General features: G+C 38.0%; 1 protein-coding gene across 1 annotated transcript in view; it reads left to right on the top strand.

The window, feature by feature from the left end:
* The first annotated feature begins 5,605 nt into the window (after nt 1-5,605).
* The window catches only part of LOC124777378 (E3 ubiquitin-protein ligase RNF169-like), a 103,831-nt gene continuing 88,151 nt past the window's right edge, over nt 5,606-21,285 (top strand). The window contains exons 1-3 of the mRNA XM_047252766.1: nt 5,606-6,062; nt 7,120-7,271; nt 15,958-16,047. Of these exons, the coding sequence (XP_047108722.1) occupies nt 5,729-6,062; nt 7,120-7,271; nt 15,958-16,047 (576 nt within the window). The 5' untranslated portion in view covers nt 5,606-5,728. The remainder of the gene's footprint in view (nt 6,063-7,119; nt 7,272-15,957; nt 16,048-21,285) is intronic.

Genomic DNA, 21,285 nt, shown 5'->3' with positions numbered 1-21,285 from the left:
TCACAAAACTTTATTGGGCTGTTCTTTCCCATCCGCCCTACCGTCAAGATCTCGCACCTTCCGAATTCCATCATTTTGGCCCAATGAAGGATGCGTTTCACAGGAAGTATAGTACGTGGATGACCGAGAGGTTATTGACTCAGCAAGACGTTGGCTCCGACGTCCATCAGTAGAGAGGCACCAAGGGAGCGTACAGGCCCTCCCAATAAGATGGCATAATGTCGTCGCATTGAGCGGAGTTTATGTTGAAAAATAGGGTTTTGAGAGTGGGAAATAATACGGTATACCGGAATAAGGATAATGGAATGTAGCCTAATTAAGTCGGGTGATGCTGAGGGAATCAGATTAGGAAATGAGGCACTTAAAGTAGTAAAGGAGTTTTGCTATTTGGGGAACAAAATAACTGATGATGGTCCAAGTAGAGAGGATATAAAATGTAGGCTGGCAATGTCAAGGAAAGCGTTTCTGAAGAAGAGAAATTTGTTAACATCCAGTATTGATTTAAGTGTCAGGAAGTCATTTCTGAAAGTATTCGTTTGGAGTGTAGCCATGTATGGAAGTGAAACATGGACGATAAATAGTTTGGACAAGAAGAGAATAGAAGCTTTCGAAATGTGGTGCTACAGAAGAATGCTGAATATTAGATGGGTAGATCACATAACTAATGAGGAAGTGTTGAATAGGATTGGGGAGAAGAGAAGTTTGTGGCACAACTTGACCAGAAGAAGGGATCGGTTGGTAGGACATGTTCTGAGGCATCAAGGGATCACCAATTTAGTATTGGAGGGCAGCGTGGAGGGTAAAAATCGTAGAGGGAGACCAAGAGATGAATACACTAAGCAGATTCAGAAGGATGTAGGTTGTAGTAGGTACTGGGAGATGAAAAAGCTTGCACAGGATAGAGTAGCATGGAGAGCTGCATCAAACCAGTCTCAGGACTGAAGACCACAACAACAACAACAACCGGAATCCTGGATAAAATCAACCTGCTTTCAGAAAAACTTATTGAACTCCCCTTGCACTTTGAAGAGGTGTCATGTTAAAGCTTGTAAGTAGGCTGTTTATGTTTTCTTATTGGCAACGTTACATAGTGCTCTGTATGAAAATCACTGGGTGTGCTGTGTGCAGTCTGTGGCTAGTTTGCATTGTTGTCTGCCATTGTAGTGTTGGGCAGCGGCAGCTGGATGTGAACAGCGCGTAGCCTTGCGCAGTTGGAGGTGAGCCGCCAGCAGTGGTGGATGTGGAGAGAGAAATGGCGGAGTTTTGATATTTGTAAGAATGGATGTTATGAACTCCTATATATATTATGACTTTTGATGATATTAAGGTAAATACGTTGTTTGTTCTCTATTAATATCTTTCATTTGCTAACTATCCCTATCAGTAGTTAGTGCCTTCCATAGTTTGAATCTTTTATTTAGCTGGCAGTACTGACGCTTGCTGTATTGCAGTAGTTCGAGTAACCAAGATTTTTGTGAGGTAAGCGATTTGTGAAACGCATAGGTTAATGTTACTCAGGGCCATTTTTTTGTAGGGATTTTTGAAAGTCAGATTGCGTTGCGCTAAAAATATTGTGTCAATTTAAGCGCAGTCGTGTATAAATTTTTAAAAAGGGGACGTTTCAAGCTAACATCCTACTCTATATGAGAACTGACCAGAGTACGGTAAAAAGTGAGATGAACTGTGAGATAATCTCTCCACAACATTTTTATTGTTGTTTTTTCCCTTGTACTAACGCCATTCTTTGTGCAAGGGCTCCACTTCAGTCGTTAATCAAATATAATCCCTAGAAATCTATCTTACTATATTGGTGCTGCTTTATAACTGCAAAGCCTTATATCGTTCGGCCTGATATAATTTGTTTTGTGGAAGGAACTATTGCGGATCTTTGTGAAGAATTCTGTACACCGCTATAATTTAATGTCTTATCCATTCTATCCGTTACCCTTGATGAATCGCTCACTGCCTCATGAAAACTGTTGGTCGATACCTAAATATAAGTATCGTCAGCATATTAGACGATTTTCGTAGATGGAGGAATAATTATGGTAAGCTGTATACAGGGTGGTCACGTACCTGAAAAGTTACCAGTATAGAGAAATTCAGTAAGATTTGGAAGTGGCCAGAAGTTGGTTCAAATATTGATGGCTGACCCTCTAGATAAATCAGCCCAGTGTAAATAGAAGGAAAGGGAGATCGGTTTGAACTCTTTATCAAGTTGAATTAACAGGTAAAGTAAAGAGAATTTAAACAATCATTTGGGAAAATTACAGTTTTGTAAGTGGTGGACGTGACAATGCCATCCTGCGAAACATTTCTACATGCCTTCTCTGAGACCCACTTAGGATAGATTCTTCGGAAGCTCACTCATGATGAAAATACACCAACAAATAAATTCGACCTTCATGGGGATACCTACATTGAAACTCGTGTCAGTGGTGATGAGGCAGTTGCCTCAACAGTGATTACCAAACTGTAAAGGGCAACTAAAACACTTGGGAAGATTTACGTTCAGTAAACTAGATAAAGAGGCGGAAGTGTTGTATCTCATTTAGGGACACGAAACATTTAGCTCTGGAGAGGAGTAAGTACTGTAGAAGAACTGCGGTTCAGGCCAAGAAGAATGGTTGACCATGCGCCTGATGGATATGTACCTAGTAGAACAGTTCATGGTGGTACAAGCCTTACAATCACTGTAAAGAAACTTATAAAGAACCTGAGACTACTGCATAGTAGGTGTAAAACACAGCATGGGGCTGTAGATAGAGAGATGCTGAATAAAATGCGTTTGGTTGTCAAGCGGGCAATGCGTGAAGCTTTCGAATGACTAGCGCGACAAAGTATTATCGAAGGATCCCTTATGAAACCAAGGGAAATTCTAACAATGTGTACTGTTGTTAGTGGCACCAAATGTCCAGCCACTCATGGACGAGACACAAACTGAAACTGCGGGTAGCCAAGCAAAAGCAGAAATGATGAAATCTGTTTTCAAATGCTCATTTACAACTGAAAATCTAGGGTAGTTGCTCCACTTCATATCTCGCACTACTGCAAAGTTGAGTGATATAAACAGTATTGTCATTGCTGTTGAGGAACAGCTAAAATTGATCAAAGCTGCAGCACTCGAAAAGTATTCCCTATCAGTTTCGATACTGGACTTCCAGTGCTTTAGTCCTTTTAGTCGTAAAATACCGAAGGTACCTTGAAGAAAAAGCTGTAAATTTGTGGTAGGATCTTAGGGGATAAACTGCTTAGGTCACCGGTCCCTAAGCTTACACACTACTTAATCTAACTTAAACTAACTTACACTATGGACAACACACACACTCATGCCCAAGGGAGGACTCGGACCCCCGACGGGGTCAGGGAAAAGTTGTGCCCAGTGGTTGGAAGAAAGCACAGACCATCTACAAGAAGAGCAGCAGAAGTGATCCACAAAACTACTGTCCAATCTCCTTGAGATTCATTTGTTGTAGAATCTTAGAACATATTATGGGCTCAAATGTGATGAAGTCTCCCAAACAGAATGACCTCCTGCATGCAAACCAGCATGGATTTCGAAATCATCTGTCATGTCGCTCTTTTCTCACGTGACATTCTGAAAGCCATGAAAGAAGACAGTCGCGTAGATTCAGTATTTCTTTATTTCAGAAATACCTTTTATTTGCCGGCCGCGGTGGTCTCGCGGTTCTAGGCGCTCAGTCCGGAACCGCGCGGCTGCTACGGTCGCAGGTTCGAATCCTGCCTCGGGCATGGATGTGTGTGATGTCCTTAGGTTAGTTAGGTTTAAGTAGTTCTAAGTTCTAGGGGACTGATGACCACAGATGTTAAGTCCCATAGTGCTCAGAGCCATTTGAAGCATTTGAACCTTTTATTCAGTACCACACCTATGCTTATTATCAAAAGTGCGATCGTATGGAGTTTCAAGCTAACTCTGTGACTGGACTGAGAATTTCCTGGTAGGAAGGATGCAGCATGTTATCTTGGATGGGGGCTCATTGACACATGCAGAAGTAACTCTGGGTGTGTTCTTGTTGTATATTAATGGCCTTTCGGACAAAAATAATAGTAAGCTCAGACTTTTCTCAGATGATACAGTTATCTATAACGAAGTAGGCTTGCTGTCTGAAAAAAGCTGCACACACATTCAGTCAGATCTTGATAAGATTTCAAAGTGGAACAAAGACTGGCAACATGCACTAAATGTTCATAATTGCAAAATTGCGCACTTAACAAAACGAAAAAGCATAATATCCTATGACAAAAATTTTAATGACTCACAAGGGGAATCGGTCTACTCATACAAATAACTGGTTGTGGCAGTTCGAAGGGATATGAAATGGGTCACTCAGGCTCAGTCGTTGGCAAGCAGCTGGTAGATTTCGGTTCATACGTAGAATACAGGGAAATGCAGTCAGTATATAAAGATTACTTACAAAACACTTGTGCAACTTATACAAGAATACTGCGTGAGTAAGACCTGTACCAAATAGAACAAACAGGAGATATCGAACGTATACAAAGAAGGCCACAGGCTTATTTGAACCGTGGGAGAGTGTCACTCACGTAGACACTGAAAAAACTACAGTGGCAGGCACTTCAAAATAGATGCAAAATCTCCCGAGAAAGCCTACCCGCAGATTTTCAAGGATTGGCTTAAATGATAAATCTAGTAATACCTGTATTCTACATACCGCTCCCGCAGGAATCGCGAGGGCAAATTTGATGAATTACAATGCGCTTAGGGCGTTTACAAAGCCTTTCTTCCCTCGCTCTATATGTGAGTGGAACGGGAAGAATCGCTAGTAACTTGTACAGTGCACCGTTCGAATAAACAGCAAAAGTCGATGAAGTGTCTAGAGTCCCAATGTAGGATCATTTTCATAGGATACGGAAGCTCGACTACGATCTCTCCGCAGTATACTGATAAGGTAATTTGACAGCAGAATTTTGAATTTGGTGTGGCATGGAGAAAACTTCTAAAAAGCATCATATCGAAGCCTTAAAGTTGAGACCATCTTCTTCTCAGCACATTTGTCCTTCAATAAGAGGTGCATTTACTTGGGGACAAAATAATTTACCGTTCTCAAACATTTATCAAAACTTCCAAGATACCGCGAAAATGTTTGGCTCTTGTATTTTCATCTGACGTCCTGGTGTTCTTTCAAAGAAACGTATATTTCGTATTTTATAATTAGCTAAGCATTTGAGCTACACGCTTTAGAACTGCAAATGAAACATTTAAATTGCTTGGTTAGTCTGTATCTATCTCTGTTTACTACCAAGACAGGCAGCGAATCAGTGTGCGTAGACGTTTTCAAAAATTGAAAACATGGTAGCGGAAATTTTCGGAGCGAGTAACCGTTTCTCATGAAATTTCCCAACGCGATATGTGTCTTTACTATTGATTGAAATGATTTTACACGTACTAATTATTTTGGTACTGCAGATTATTGTTCTATTTGCAGAATCGAGCCTTTATTTTGGAATATATATTTTCAGAGCCCTTACATCACCTGAAAGCTGTACTTTTTTTACTTTAGCAGTTGTGTCCGATGTGCTGTTGGTTGCACTGGTGATGTATGAAGACTTTGCCGGGCGCAGATGCTGCCCTCCGATTATTTGGTGGAACTATAAACAAGTTTGAAAGAAACAAAAGGCGGTGAGGCTGTAAATAGTGTGTGTGAGTGTGTTTTTTCCGTTATGGTGTTATTTGCTTAAGTCGATAATGGCCATGGGGGTGAACAAAAATCGTGTGGTGCGGAAGCATCGTTCACTAAATAATCTGACATTACTGAATGTTGCATGTCCAGTTTGTATGGGTATTTTGATAGAACCAGTGACATTGCCTTGTAACCACGACTTGTGTTTGGAATGTTTTGAGAAGTCTGTGGAAAATAACAGCTTGACGTGCCCTATGTGCCGAAAACGAATAGGGGGTTGGCTGCGACAAGCAAAAGACAAAAGTTTAGTGAACCAGACTCTGTGGAAATTGATACAGGAGAAATTCCCGCATGAAGTTGAGGCCAAGCTGAAAGGAGACGATGACGGCGTAGCGGACAGTACGTATATATCTGCATCTTTACGTGATATCAATGTCGTTTTAGATAGTTTTTCTAATTTTTATTTTTCTTAATTCAGCTATGTAGTGCTTGAAAGACTCACAGTCGAATAAAATTAGCCTATATCTGCTTAGTAAATATGGTTGAACTAGCTGTACCGCATATGTCATTAAATTTATACATTTTGTAGCCTTGAGAAACGTCATTAGCTTTATTGCGCTGTAGATCTACTTTCTTGGCAAATGTTTTTGGCGAAACTAATAGTAAAGGAGAACAAAATTGTGACTCGCCAGGGACTGGGATACTTTTTGGAGTTGCATCTTGAATGAAAATAGTTTCGAGTTCGGAATACTGTAGAATTTGCAGATTTTCAATTATCTTGACGTTCTCAGTGTAAGGCATGGCCATATCATTTGGATTAAGACATGTTTGGTACAAGTCTTCCTTGTTTATCTGTTGTATAACTCGATTTGAAGCTGTTAAGCAACAACAGTACTAATGGATTTAAGTTTGATAGGATGAGGGTTATCTGAATAACTCTGTGTAAATGTTTTTCAACTCTAAAAAGTAAATTGTTTTTGGAACGCTTGTGCTGGTATATCCTTCACTTTTGGAATAGAATTGTTTCAGTACCTGTTGTGTGAGGCTTGTTCCTGTAATTAGTAACTTGTTTTAGTGGAGAATTGGAACTTTAACTAGAATATTAGAAATAAAGATTAACCCGCAGAAGACTTGGCTTGGCGTGTAATAGGACTACGCAAATGATCAGATAGCAATATAGTCCATACTTTTGGAAAAATGGCATTTTCAGGACAGTGTTCGGAATTTGGGGTAAAATTTTCATAGCATATTGCTTGTACAAATGGCAAAGGCTATAATGACAATCACATCTGTTTTTGCTTTTGTTAAATCATGAATGTCAGTGGTGACATTCTAATGGGTTTTAGGATACTGGCTTTACTGAAAATGTTATTTGTGTCTCTCAAAATTCTACATGTTTTTAATAATAAATCATTACACACAGTTTGCACTATTCTGAATTGGACATAATTTTCAGGAATATCTGCAATGATTCCACCTGTGTCACTATCTTCTGAAGGGGAAATTCGTGAGGAATTTGCTCTTGAAGTAAAGAAATATGAAGAAGAAATAAGAAGGAAACAGGAAGAAGAACAAAATGCTAGTTTAGAGCTTATAAGAAAGTTGCAGGTACACTACACATTATCATTTTTGTACTAAGCCTGGAAACCTAATACATGATATTAGCTGATTAATGACAACTTCACTACTGAAAGTTTAATGCTTCTATAACCATGTAACATTAAGAAGTACATAGTTTTTAAAGATCAAAATACTGTATCTTTTCCTGCTGTGTGGTTATTCAGGCCTGAAAATTCTCATAAGTAGGTCTAATGGATTGATTTCAGTTCAGAAAAAGTCACCCTCAAGCTGCAGTTGTGGCATAAAGCAAATGTTGGCAATGCCCATTTATGTTGGAGGCACCCAATTAGAGCAAACATTGACCAATAAATTTTGTGGGAGAGAATGAAGACAGGGAATAGTTAACACAATCACATGCTTGTCTTGCACAGTATTGCCAAAATGCGCTGCTAGTTGTGAGAGTGAACACACATGTACTTTTAGATCATTGTTATGTGTACGTTGTAGTAAAGACAGCAACAGGCATTTGAAATAACCAGTCTCAGGAATATGAACAATTAACATAAGTGATGGATAATTATGGCTGTCTTTAATGAGTGACTATTTTCTTCCATGCGTTTTATCTACTGCCCATGTTTCGAAGATTTTGGTATCCAGAAATAAGACTTCCAAAATAAAGACAAAAAGGCAGTGCATCCACAGATGTGGTTTTAATGTCTATGGTTGTGAGTGTAACAGTTCGTCTGAAACTGCCTTTCTTCCTTGCATAGGTTTAGTACATCTACTTCTTAAATATTACAGCTAAACTTAAGGCTTAGGACCAGATACATGTGCACAGTATTGAGCAGTTGTTGACAGTGTGCCTGTGCCAAGTTGGAGGCGGCTAATGGGAGGATAGTGTGGAGTACCGTATGTTACGTGTTAGTCAGATGATGCCTTTATGCTGGGTCAAGCCACCCAGGCCTTGACACCAACCATGTCAGATTTTGATGAAACTTGGTACAATTACTTCTTTTATCATACTGAAAGCACTTGTAAAAATTTTTTGCTCTATCTCTTATAGTTTTTTTTTATAAATTTTTAAAGTTTTTAGATTTGGCGTTGTTTCAGCAGTCGGAAATCGTAACTTAAACGTGTCCTCACAACTAAAAAAATTTGTATATTAAAGAATACTCAAGATATCAGTATGAAATTTTGGAATAAGTTTGTGTATTATATCTAAATGTTAAAAAATTACCATAAAGATATATTAAAATCTTCCAAATGAAAAAAAAATTAAAAGTTTTTTTAGCTAACGGATGCTTAGTTTTACAAAAACTGCAATATCTAGAGTCTCAGACCTGATAGAAAGCTCAAATTTGTTTTAAAATACTCTTAATTGTATAGGCTATCAGATAAAAGAAAAATTATGTTGGCTTTTTAACCTGTTTAATAGTTGTCTAATTTTTAAAATAATATTAATTATATTTTAAAAATAAAAAGTACCAAGTGACTTAGACACCGAAGATAAGTTTTTGTCTTCTTAGAGTAACAATGTACACTTGAATTTTGTTTTGTTACTCCTGTGTTTTGAAGTAAAAAATTATTACAGTGTTGGATAGTATTTTATTAAGTTTATTCGAACTTTCAGTAAGTACTGTTACTTAGTTTACAGAGATTCTTTTCCAATATCCTATAAAAGTAACCAGAACAGTAATCAGACCAAAAGTGAAATCAGTATGTCAGATATTCAAACCTGTAGCATAGGGTTATTTTAAAAAATCTGACTGTTTCCAGACAACCTACACACCTTCAAAAAAGTTACAACCGGTATCTGAATTGAGTGAGGAAGAAAAAGATTGGATCCACTTACGATCTGGAATTAATCTATGTGAATTTAAGAATATATGTTCACACCACAGCTACTACTTTTTAAATGTTTTTAAAAAGTATCAAACAACATGTGTAGACCCACTAAAAAAGCACAAAAAGCCCATCAAAAAATCGTTGAGAAGTGTAGGCTTGGATCTTTCTAAACAATTACTGACAAAAAATATTAGCATAAAACCTGGACAAAAGCTTTGCTCAACATGCCGTAATTTTGTGAGGAAAAATTAAGAGTTGAAGTCAATGAAAGTGAAACAGATGATGAAGTCATGGTTGAATTAGAATCATTGGAATCCAGAAATGAATCCCTCGTACAAACAAACATTGCTGTTGATAATTTAGGTTTAACACCGATAAAGCTTCATGGCTTGTCAGAACAAAGTAAAGGGTCTTATTTTAAAAGGAAGTTTAGCAGTATTGAAAAGACTGGAAAAAAGGCGGTTTCAAAAGCATTAAAATATGATGCACCAAGTTCTGATGATGACGAAGAAGATACAAGAGTGGTTGAGAAAGCAAAGGATTTTGATGTAATGATTTCTCTTATGAAAGAGAAGATTTCATCTGTTGGGAGGTCTAGAAAAATCCAGATTCTGAAGTTGGCTCCAGATTCTTGGAGTCGAAATAAAGTGATGAAAGAATTTAATGTAAGTGTGTAAGTGAGTACATGGTGCGACAAGCTAGAAAGCTAAAATCTGAAAAGGGTATTTTGGAAACTCCTGGTCCAAAAAAAGGTAAAACTCTTTCTGAAAATACAGTAAGACTTGTAACAGATTTTTATGAAAAGGATGAAAGTTCCAGAGTGCTACCTGGAACAAAAGACAAAGTAAGTGTTCAAAAAAATGTGTACATGCAAAAAAGACTCATTTTGTGTAACTTGAGAGAACTCTATTATTCTTTCAAATGGGAGAATCCTGAGGTAGAAGTATGATTTTCAAAATTTTGTTTCTTGAGACCTAAATGGTGTATCCTTGCTGGTGCTGCAGGCACACACACTGTATGTGTATGCAGTATCCACCAGAATGTTAAACTATTACTGGATGCTGTGAAAATTGAAGAATCTTATAATGACCTAATTAAGATGCTTGTGTGCAACACGGAAAACCAAAACTACATGCTACATCATTGTAACAGCTGTCCTGCAAATACTGCACTGACTGAGTACTTAACTGAAAAACTGAGTGAAGATTATGATTTAGAAGAAGAATTTGTAATCAGTGAGTGGGTTAACACAGACAAGGCAGAAATGATCAAACAGTCTATCAGTGTTGAAGACTACATTTCTTTATTGGTTAGGTCATTGGAAAAGCTCACCCCGCACTCGTTTATAGCAAAATCCCAATCAGCAGCCTTTAAAAGATTGAAAGAAGACCCACCACCCAAAACAGCAATTATTGTGATGGATTTCAGTGAAAATTATTCCTTTGTTATACAAAATGAGATCCAAAGTTACCACTGGAATAGAGATGGTTGTACTCTACACCCAGTTGGAGTTTTTCTAAGAAATCAGGAAAACAATGTTTTTGTTTCCAGCCACTGTTTTATTAGTGATGACCAAGAACATGACACTGATTTTGTTAACTTTGTACAAAAAGAAATTACAAAGTGGCTGTCATTACATCATACTGACATTGACTCAGTTCACTACTTTACAGATGGTTGTGCTGGGCAGTACAAAAATAGAAACAGTTTTAAAAATTTGACTGAACGCTTGAGAGACTTTAATTTGAAGGCCCAACACTCTTTTTTTGCAACAAGTCATGGGAAGTCAATTTGTGATGGCCTAGGAGGAACTATTAAAAGAATTTTAAGGAAAGCCAGTCTACAGCTTTCAGACGAAGAACAAATAATGACAGCAATCGATGTGTACAAGTTTTGTGAAAAAAATATTGAAAACATTCATTATCACTTTATTGACAAAAAAGAAGCTGATTTGCTACGGTTAAAACTAGAAAAACGTTTTTCAGCAACCCGAACCATTCCTGGAACAAGAAGTTTTCATAACTTCAAACCACTTCCAACAAACAACCTTGAAATTAGAAGGACTACAGATAGTGTAAAACCCTCCTTAGTCTTTTCTTTCCATTCATCTTCTGATTGGGCTCGTGTTGAACCATCCATAAATAGCTATGTGGCTGCAAATTGTGATGGTAACTGGTACTTTGGACTGGTAAAAACAATATTCAATGATGAAGAAGATGCAGAAATTCTATTTCTACATCCTTCAGGACCAGCTGCATCATTTTATTGACCTGAAAGAGAAGATTCTTGCATAGTGCCTTTGGAGCACATAGTTTGTGTAGTAGACGCACCTCAATCAAGCGGCACTGGAAGAATGTATTACTTCAAAAAAGACTGTATCAAAAGAACTGAAAGCTCTTGGATGAAGTGGAAAAACAGTTTGAATCAGCATTAATATTTATTAAAAAGACAAAATTACTCAAAAAATTCAATGTTTCAAGCAATCAGTTGGGTTATAAATAAGTGTCATAAGTACACTATCTTTGTACATAATTCTAATGTAATCTACTATAATTAATAAACATGTTGTTTTATCAAGTAGCCTATATGTTTAAGAGTAAATTAAAACAAATTTGAGCATTCTATCAGGTCTGAGACTCTAGACATTGCAATTGTTATAAAACAAAACATCCGTTGAAAAAAATACATATATTAATATATTTTAATAGTATCATTTTCATCTTCAAATATGTATAATAAATAAACTTGCTGCAAAAATTCATGATGTTATCTAAAAGAGTTTTTAAGATAAGCAATTTTAAAGTTTTGAATACAAATTAAATTTATCATTTCCGAAGGTTCGGAAAATGCAAAACATAAAACCTTTAAAAATTTATAAAAAAAAAACTATAAGAGATACAGCAAGAAAAAAAATTTGCAGGTGTTGTCAGGATGGTATTAGAACCATTTGAGCCAAATTTCATGAAAATCTAAGGAGGTGGGTGTAAAATTTATTTTTTATTGGGTGATTTGATATGGTATGACCCTGCCAGAAAATGCAAATTACTTGATCTGTGTGGAGGGTGACCGTCTCTTCAGAATCTTTATTTGCCCCTTGTTGATATTTCTGTTGTTGGTAAGTGTATATTACCTGTGCTCTCTTACTATTGAAACAATTATTAATGAATGCATTTGAAGTATAGGTTCTCAGAAGTTGTAGTGGCAGATCTGCAGCTTGGGGTCTAGGTTAGATTGCAAGGGGATAGCTGCTGTTTTTTGTCCACCCCCTGTTTGCTCAGGATGGGAAAGGGAATGATAATGTGCTTGTTCAGTCTTACTTGAAGATATTAGCCTAGATTGTGCAAGACCTTAAAGAAGAACTTTTGAAACAGAGTTTGCAGCAATAATGTAGGTACTATGAACATAAATGCAAGAGGGGGACATGTAAGTAACAATTTTTATACTTTCACATATTTTATATAAAGAAAGATGAACTCCATTACTGTGGACCTATTTGCACCTCTAAGAGGGTCTCAGCCTTCGCCGGAAACAAATTTTTAACGTTATCCAAAATGATAATGGGCAGTAACTTAGTTTCATTTCTCTTGTGTCCTGAAAACTGTTCCCTTGTACCTCTGTTTTCATTGTAGAAAAAAGGTCACATCTAAAAAACCTTGGCCAACACACACACACACACACACACACACACACACACACACATCGCTGTAGACTAAGAGCTTGGTCATGGTGAAGGTGCCAATCTGTCGATCATTGCACTACAGGATGAGCTTTCCACAGTGCCTCACACTAATTTCATCATTTGATGGTAATAATGATTGTTATCTATGGCACACCAGGGAATGAAATAGTGGTGAACTAGCTCCTTCATGCCATTAAAACAAAGCATCATTGTTTGCACATTGATTATTTTCCTGGATCATGATGATGGAGCAGCCCTCCACTGTCTCTATTGTTGTTAATACCCATGGTTTTCACTACTGATCATAAGAAACATAATCTATTGTTCTGTCTTGGGAAATACAGAAGCGTCCGATCCCGCCCGTCTGCTTTGACCCATGATGTCACAAATATGGCGGAAATGACCAACAAACCACAATTCCAATATGGCGCATATAAAGTCGGTACATACACGTTATGAGGATGAAAATACATCAAAAAACAAACACACACACTTTCCACAAAAAGCCTAATGAAACTAACGGGACAATCGCGGGAAATGGGGTGTTTTTGGGTGGGAGCAAAGTAAATATAAACAGATTTAGACACCCACCCCCATACAAAACCACACAAACGACGAAAAAAACCAACATCACAAAACCCCTCAAATACCACTAAACACAATATCATCTGGAATCGGACACTTCCCTTGACCTATATAGTTCAACAGCAGCTCCCAATCCCATAAATTAGGATCAAACACTTCCCTTGACCTATATAGCTCAAAAATATCTCCCGATACCAATATCAACATACACAGCCACACATTGGGATCGAACACTTCCCTTGACCTGCACACTGTTAATTTTATCTGTTATATCCGTTCCTGAACAAAAACAACAACCGATTAATTTTACTAAAATTACCACATGATGTACAGCGAACAACACTAAATTAACCTTCACACAAAACGGTTAACTCACTGAAGCGAATTCCACTACAAACACAGCCGAGACTCGAACAATTCTGGATAATGAGCAAAAGCAAACTGAGCCCATTACACAACACAAACGAAAACCCTGAACATACCACCAGAGAGCACAACAAACCACAACACAATGACGTCTACAAACACGCCACACTCACAAACCAAACTCCGCGCCATCATGACGTCACACACGACAACACCCTTATGTCACGGGTCAAAGCCGACGTGTGGGATCGGACGCTTCTATCGACCCCTGTTTTGTGTACAGCTGCAGAATCACTGAATGTATGAAACACCACTTTTGAAAAGGAGCAGTCTGACCTAATTGATACTTTACAATAAATTTCATATGGTCAGCTAATTGAAAATGATGTGTTCTTGTTGCACCTAGGGGGAGATTCCATCTGTATTACATCCTTGGCTGCAGGAAAGGAATTCTCGTTACTTGTCACTCCTGTATAATATTACGAAAAAAGCTGTTAATGAATGAAGCAGCGTTATAGAAATTTCCTTGAAAGATGTTGCAAATACCTTTATGCAGATAGTCACTGCCTTGAACAAGGTCATACTGTTAGCAGATGGAGGGTAAGGGCAACATACTGTTGGTGGTGAAAACTACAATACAGTCACCTTCGTGGAGTGACCAGTCTCTGCATGTATTACATCTGTGCACGACTTTTACTATGCACTTGTTTATAATATTTTTGTGCTCACATTTCAGCATGACAAATTATGACAGAATGCATTTTATATTTTGACAAGAGGGCAGAAGCGAACTTGTGGGCACCAGGCCACTATTTTAATCGAGAAAATTCCTTGTTGAGTCATGTCATTATGCCATAAACAAATGTGTGTACTGGGCTAAAATCATGTATGTCAGTGTTGGCCAGGACACATTTCCAGTATTGCTTCTATGGTTGCAAAGTGTTACATTTTCTTAGCCAGTGGGTGGATGGTTTTAACTAAAAAGTGACAGGAGAATAAACTATTTGTGTATGTTTAGTTTTGAAAGTTTGAGCTCATGAGTTTTTCATAAGTCTAGCTTGAGGTTATGGTTGTGATTGAGACAAAAGAAGTTAGCATAAATTCATTGTTATATATTTGTCCTCCATTTCATACCCATACCAGCTGGTAAGATGCCATCTTACATTCCTGTGATTACATATGATCTGTCTGTGCATAAAATTGCATAAATTATGCAGTGCAGTAACAGTCTGGGCAGATATTTGAGGGGCCAGCCAGTGTTGACTGTGTTTAGTTTTCAAGTAATGCAAGATAAGGTAGATACAAAATGTGTTGTTCTGTCATACACGTTGTTCTGTCATACACAGACAGGCCATCTTTTCTCTGTGGTATGTTATTTCTTTTATTTTCGACATCACAAATATCAAAGTATAAAAGCAGTGTTAATGTGTTGAAAATGAACAATACAGATTTCATTAGTAGGACTCTAATTTTCTGGTGCTGTTAAATAACATAACACATTCAGTGATAGCCTGCAAGACACCTCATGTGGATTGACTCTACATACTAGATTAAGGACTGTTGAGTCTGACATGTTGACCATTCCATGTGTGGCTTATAGATTCATTTATTTCTGTGTGAAATAAAAAACCAAAGAATTATCAGAGACTCTTAAAGAGTGTTTTTTGCATAATTCACAATTAGCTGATGTGATATGCGCTTTGCCATACATTTTAAATGAGCATTAATTGACATTAAGCACTACAGGTTATGTTATTAAAACCTAGGTGCAAAGAGGGTAAGAGGAGGGGGGGAGGGTGTTGATTTATCATTCATTATAATAAAATGCACTGTAAGTGTAAGAAGGAAGAAACTATTTCTGTACCTTGCAACTAGACCAAGACATGTCAAAGTCCCTTGATTTAGACTCTCTTCTGCAGTCAGATATATTTTTTTTGTTTTCCCTGGTGCACTTAAAATTTCCCTCTTCAGACTTCCTTAGCACATTGCTGCCCAAGATTGTTATCTATTGCATTTCCAGACAGTGCTTTCGTTTCATATTAATTTTGTGTGTGCATACTATCTCATCCTTCTTTGTTTAATTTTTTCCTAAACAGATCTCTGAGCCCCTCTAAGGCAACTTCTTTCCCCATTTCATTTTTACTGAGAATGGGTACCCTTTAAAATTTATGTGAATTACTGTGACTTTTCTGCTTTTACATTAGTCTACCTTTACCGATGAATGTTGAAATTTGTGTATAAGGTTTGATTTTTATGCAGGAGGAAGAAGAACGGAAAAGATTAGAGGCTACGAAATTGCTCACAGAAGATGAAGAGATTGCCAGAAAAGTTCAAGAATCTGTAAAACAGGTAAGCCAATTAGCTATTTTCTTGGAAGCATTTGTAACGGTGATTAATTTTAGAAGAGAGTACAGTTTGTTACATTAAATTGAATTTTAGGGAGCATTTCTGTATCTAAGTGGACTTATTAATTAGGTTAATGTTGGATCTGACACTCACAGAAAATTTTACTTCCTCTGAATAGCTACCACATTAACATTGTCAGTGTATGTTTAATAAATACATGTAAGTGTGTATGGGAAGTGCTGAGAACTGAAATGTAGCACAGAGAGTTAAGGTAGCAATGAAATTTAGTCAAGAGATTTTCATACAAACAATCAACATCTATTGTAGTTGTTGGCCCCATTGTTGTGTGTGTAAGTGTTAGTATACAGTTCTTTGACACAAGACAATGCTTGATTCCATTCATACCTAAAAAGGAACCATATGCACTGTTCCATTGATCAGGATGGCTGCTATGCATGCAGCCACCACTGCCATAGCCTGTGTATTTTGGTACAAAGATGAAATCGTAGAAAGAACCTCAAACGCTGTGATGAGTAATAGCTTTTCTCATATTGCATATGTGAGGTGATGGAACAGAGAAATATGGCAAGGAATATTCTATTTACAAATTGTATTCATGATTTTGAAGTAATACTTAGTCTTGTTGGACTACTAATAGGGAAGGAAAATACAAATATACACAGTGCTGTACCAATGGCAACAAGTTTAGCTCTGATTTTTAATTCTTGCTACTAGAGACCATTACCCCAATTTGAGGTCTTTAGGAAGCCCTGTGGGATTTTAAAATGAGGTAGAATTTCCCATACTATTTGGAGATTGTGAATGGCAAATATACACTTAGGTGACAAAAGTCATGGGATACTTCCTAATTAAATGTCGGACCTCCATTTGCCTGGTGTAGTGCAGCAACTTGACGTGGCATGGACTCAACAAGTCGTTGAAGTCCCCTGCAGAAATATTGAGCCATGCTGCATCTATGGCCATCCATAATTACAAAAGTCTTGCCGGTGCAGGGTTTTGTACATGAACTGGAGTCTCGATTACATCCCATAAATTTTTGATGGGATTCATGTTGGGTGATCTGAGTGGCCAAATTATTTGCGTAAATTGTCCAGAATATTCTTCAGCCTCATTCCAAACAATCGTGGCCAGGTGCATTGTCATTCATAAACATTCTGGGATCATGAAGTACATGAATGGCTGCAATTGTCTCCATGTAACCAAACATAACATTTTCTAGTCAGTGGTCAGTTGATTTGGACCATAGGACCCAGTCCATTCCATGTAAACACAGCACAGACAGTTATGGAGCCACTATAAGCTTCCCTGGTGCCTTTTTGGCAACTAGAGTGCATGGCTTTGTGGGGTCTCAAGCCCTACCATCAGTTGTTAAAAACTGAAATTGTGAGTCTTCTGACCAGACACGGCTTCCCAGTTGTGTAAAGTCCAACTAATATGGTCAAGGGCCCAGGAGAGGTGCCGCAGGCAATATCGTGCTGTTAGCGAAGGTCCTCGTGTTGGTCGTCTGCTGCCATACCCTATTAATGCCAAATTTTGCCATACTTTTGTAACAGATATGTGTATCATATGTCCCACATTTATTTCAGCAGTTATTTCATGGAGTGTTGCATATCTGTCAGAACTGACAACTCTATGCAAATGCTGATGCTCTCGGTCGTTAAGTGAAGCCTGTTGAGAACTGTGTTGTTTGTGGTGAAAGGTTGTTGTTGTGGTCTTCAGTCCTGAGACTGGTTTGATGCAGCTCTCCATGCTACTCTATCCTGTGCAGGCCTCTTCATCTCCCAGTACCTACTGCAGCCTACATCCTTCGGAATCTGCTTAGTGTATTCATCCCTTGGTCTCCCTCTACGATTTTTACCCTCCACGCTGCCCTCCAGTACTAAATTGGTGATCCCTTGAGGTCTCAGAACATGTCCTATCAACCGATCCCTCCTTCTAGTCAAGTTGTGGCACAAACTCCTCTTCTACCCAATTCTATTTAATACCTCCTCATTAGTTATGTAATCTACCCATCTAATCTTCAGCATTCTTCTGTAGCACCACATTTCGAAAGCTTCTATTCTCTTCTTGTCTAAACTATTTATCGTCCATGTTTCACTTCCATACATGGCTACACTCCATTCAAATACTTTCAGAAACGACTTCCTGACACTTAAATCAATACTCAATGTTAACAATTTTCTCTTCTTCAGAAATGCTTTCCTTGCCATTGCCAGTCTACATTTTATATCCTCTCTACTTCGACCCTCATCAGTTATTTTGCTCCCCAAATAGCAAAACTCCTTTACTACTTTAATTGTCTCATTTCCTAATCTAATTCCCGCAGCATCACCCGACTTAATTCGACTACATTCCATTATCCTCGTTTTGCTTTTGTTGGTGTTCATCTTATACCCTCCTTTCAAGACAGTGTCCATTCCGTTCAACTGTTCTTCCGAGTCCTTTGCTGTCTCTGACAGAATTACAATGTCATCGGCGAACCTCAAAGTTTTTATTTCTTCACCATGGATTTTAATACCTACTCCGAACTTTTCTTTTGTTTCCTTCACTGCTTGCTCAATATCCAGATTGAATAGCATCGGGGAGAGGCTACACGCCTGTCGCACTCCCTTCCCTTTCATGCCCCTCGAGTCTTATAACTGCCATCTGGTTTCTGTACAAATTGTAGATAGCCTTTCGCTCCCTGTATTTTACCCCTGCCACCTTCAGAATTTGAAAGAGAATATTCCAGTCAACATGTCAATAGCTTTCTCTAAGTCTACAAGTGCTAGAAACGTAGGTTTGCCTTTTCTTAATCTTTCTTCTAAGATAAGTCGTAGGGTCAGTATTGCCTCACGTGTCCCAACATTTCTATGGAATCCAAACTGATCTTCACCCGAGGTAGGCTTCTACCAGTTTTTCCATTCGTCTGTAAAGAATTCGCATTAGTATTTTGCAGCTGTGACTTATTAAACTGATAGTTCGGTAATTTTCACATCTGTCAACACCTGCTTTTTTTTGGGATTGGAATTATTATAATCTTCTTGAAGTCTGAGGGAATTTCGCTTGTCTCGTACATCTTGCTCACCAGATGGTAGAGTTTTGTCAGGACTGGCTCTCTCAAGGCTGTCAGTAGTTCTAATGGAATGTTGCCTACTCCGGGGGGCCTCGTTTCGATGTAGGTCTTTCAGTGCTCTGTCAAACTCTTCACGCAGTATCATATCTCCCATTTCATCTTCATCTACCTCCTCTTCCATTTCCATAATATTGTCCTCAAGAACATCACCCCTGTATAGACCCTCTATATACTCCTTCCACCTTCCTGCTCTTCCTTCTTTGCTTAGAACTGGGTTTCCATCTGAGTTCTTGATATTCATGCAAGTGGTTCTCTTTTCTCCAAAGGTCTCTTTAATTTTTGTGTTGGCAGTATCTATCTTACCCCTCATGAGATAAGCCTCTACATCCTGACATTTGTCCTTTAGCCATCCCTGCTTAGCCATTTTGCACTTCCTGTCGATCTCATTTTTGAGACGTTTGTATTCCTTTTTGCCTGCTTCACTTGCTGCAATTTTGTATTTTCTCCTTTCATCAATTAAATTCAGTATCTCTTCTGTTACCCATGCCTGGAATTTGATATTCTCGTTGCACTCTTGACAGTATGGATCCTGGAATACTCCTTAATGATTTCCAAACTGAAATGTCCCGTGCGTATAGCTCCCAACTACCATTCCATGTTTAAAGTCTGTTAGTTCCTGTTGTGTGACCATAATCACGTTAGAAACCTTTTCACACGCATCATCTGAGAACAAATGACAGCCCTACCAATGCACTGCCCTTTTATACCTTGTGTATGTGATACTCCTGCCATCTGTATGTGAACATATTGTTATCCCATGACTTTCGTCACTTCAATGAATGGCTGTGTAGTAGTTGTACAGCAGAGGAAGCAGCTATTTCATTTATAAATACAATTTTAGCTTTCTTTCATTTGCTCTTTTTGATGCAAGCAATTTATGAATCAAAGTGACTCTTAAAAGGAGCCAGGGCAGCTTTGGCCCATCAGTGGTCTCGGAAAAATTCATCTTCAGTACTTGTTTGTCAAAAATATTAATGCAGGCATCATATTTTGTTCAGGTTATACCTATCTGTTAGACATTATAGACAGTCATTTTGTTTCAGTCTTTTGTTCTGATCTACTGAATTAACCAATCACAAACAACAAAATGCCAGATGCTGTTCTTTCAGTTACATGTGTTTCTCATTAGATCACCCCATTTGCTAGAAATGTGAAGACAAACTATATTGTAATCAATAGTTACTCTGAGGAGAAAAATAATGGATTTGGTGTGTACTTCCTTGAAGATTGATATCCTCCTCTTCAAAAAAGGGAGTGTCTCATAGCTTTTAATGACAACGTCCATGTCAACCTGTTTTATAATATAAGTTGTCAGGAGCAAATTATGTGTAAATCAGAGAACATTGTCCAACGGGAATCAACTGAATGATGCTGGGCAATTGTCAAGACATTAAGCCCATATTCAGGAGGGTGAAGTGTGCTCTTCCCAGACATCTCAATTTAGGATTTCTGTGGTTCTCCTAAATCATTTCAGGCAAATGCCAGGATGGCCCCTATCCGCAAAAGCATACTTATGTATTATCTGTGTATGTATGGTTTGAACTATTTAGTTTCATTTACGATGACAATGAAACGCACATCATTGTTGGATGATCCCTGGCTGAATAAATTCAATCAAATCAACATGTAAGTGCCAGATTTTTTATGAAGAAGAGAACACTCATGATATCAATATTGTGTTAGGTGATTATTGTAAAGAAAAGATTAATTTAATGCAGTGCAGTTTTCAGATGCTTCAGAAGAAAACTTCAGATTTTAGAAATATGCCTTTGGTTATTTCATTGTGTGAATTTGTCCTGATATTTGAAACAGTGTTCCTTCTGTGGCAATTGGAAACAAAAAAATCTTTTAAAACACGTGAGAAACTGAATCTTTCGACAATAAGATGTAATAAAACAGTGCAACAAATGAAGATAGCCACACGATTATTGCATGTGTCTGCCTGACTGGAATGGGGAGACTCTGTTTCCTGTACATGGGGTCCATGTGCACAGATCAGAGATATGCATGGCATTGCAATCATTGCATATGTCCGTTGCCTCTTTGCGAAGCAGTTGGATGGATCTGCTGAGCTCAGAAAGTTGCAAAGATGTAAACGTAAGTTA

The sequence above is a fragment of the Schistocerca piceifrons genome, chromosome 2 (assembly GCF_021461385.2).
Source record: "Schistocerca piceifrons isolate TAMUIC-IGC-003096 chromosome 2, iqSchPice1.1, whole genome shotgun sequence".
NCBI classification, from domain to species: Eukaryota; Metazoa; Arthropoda; class Insecta; order Orthoptera; family Acrididae; genus Schistocerca; species Schistocerca piceifrons.
Note: the sequence above shows the minus strand (reverse complement) of the source record. Positions and strands in the feature narration are given on the sequence as shown.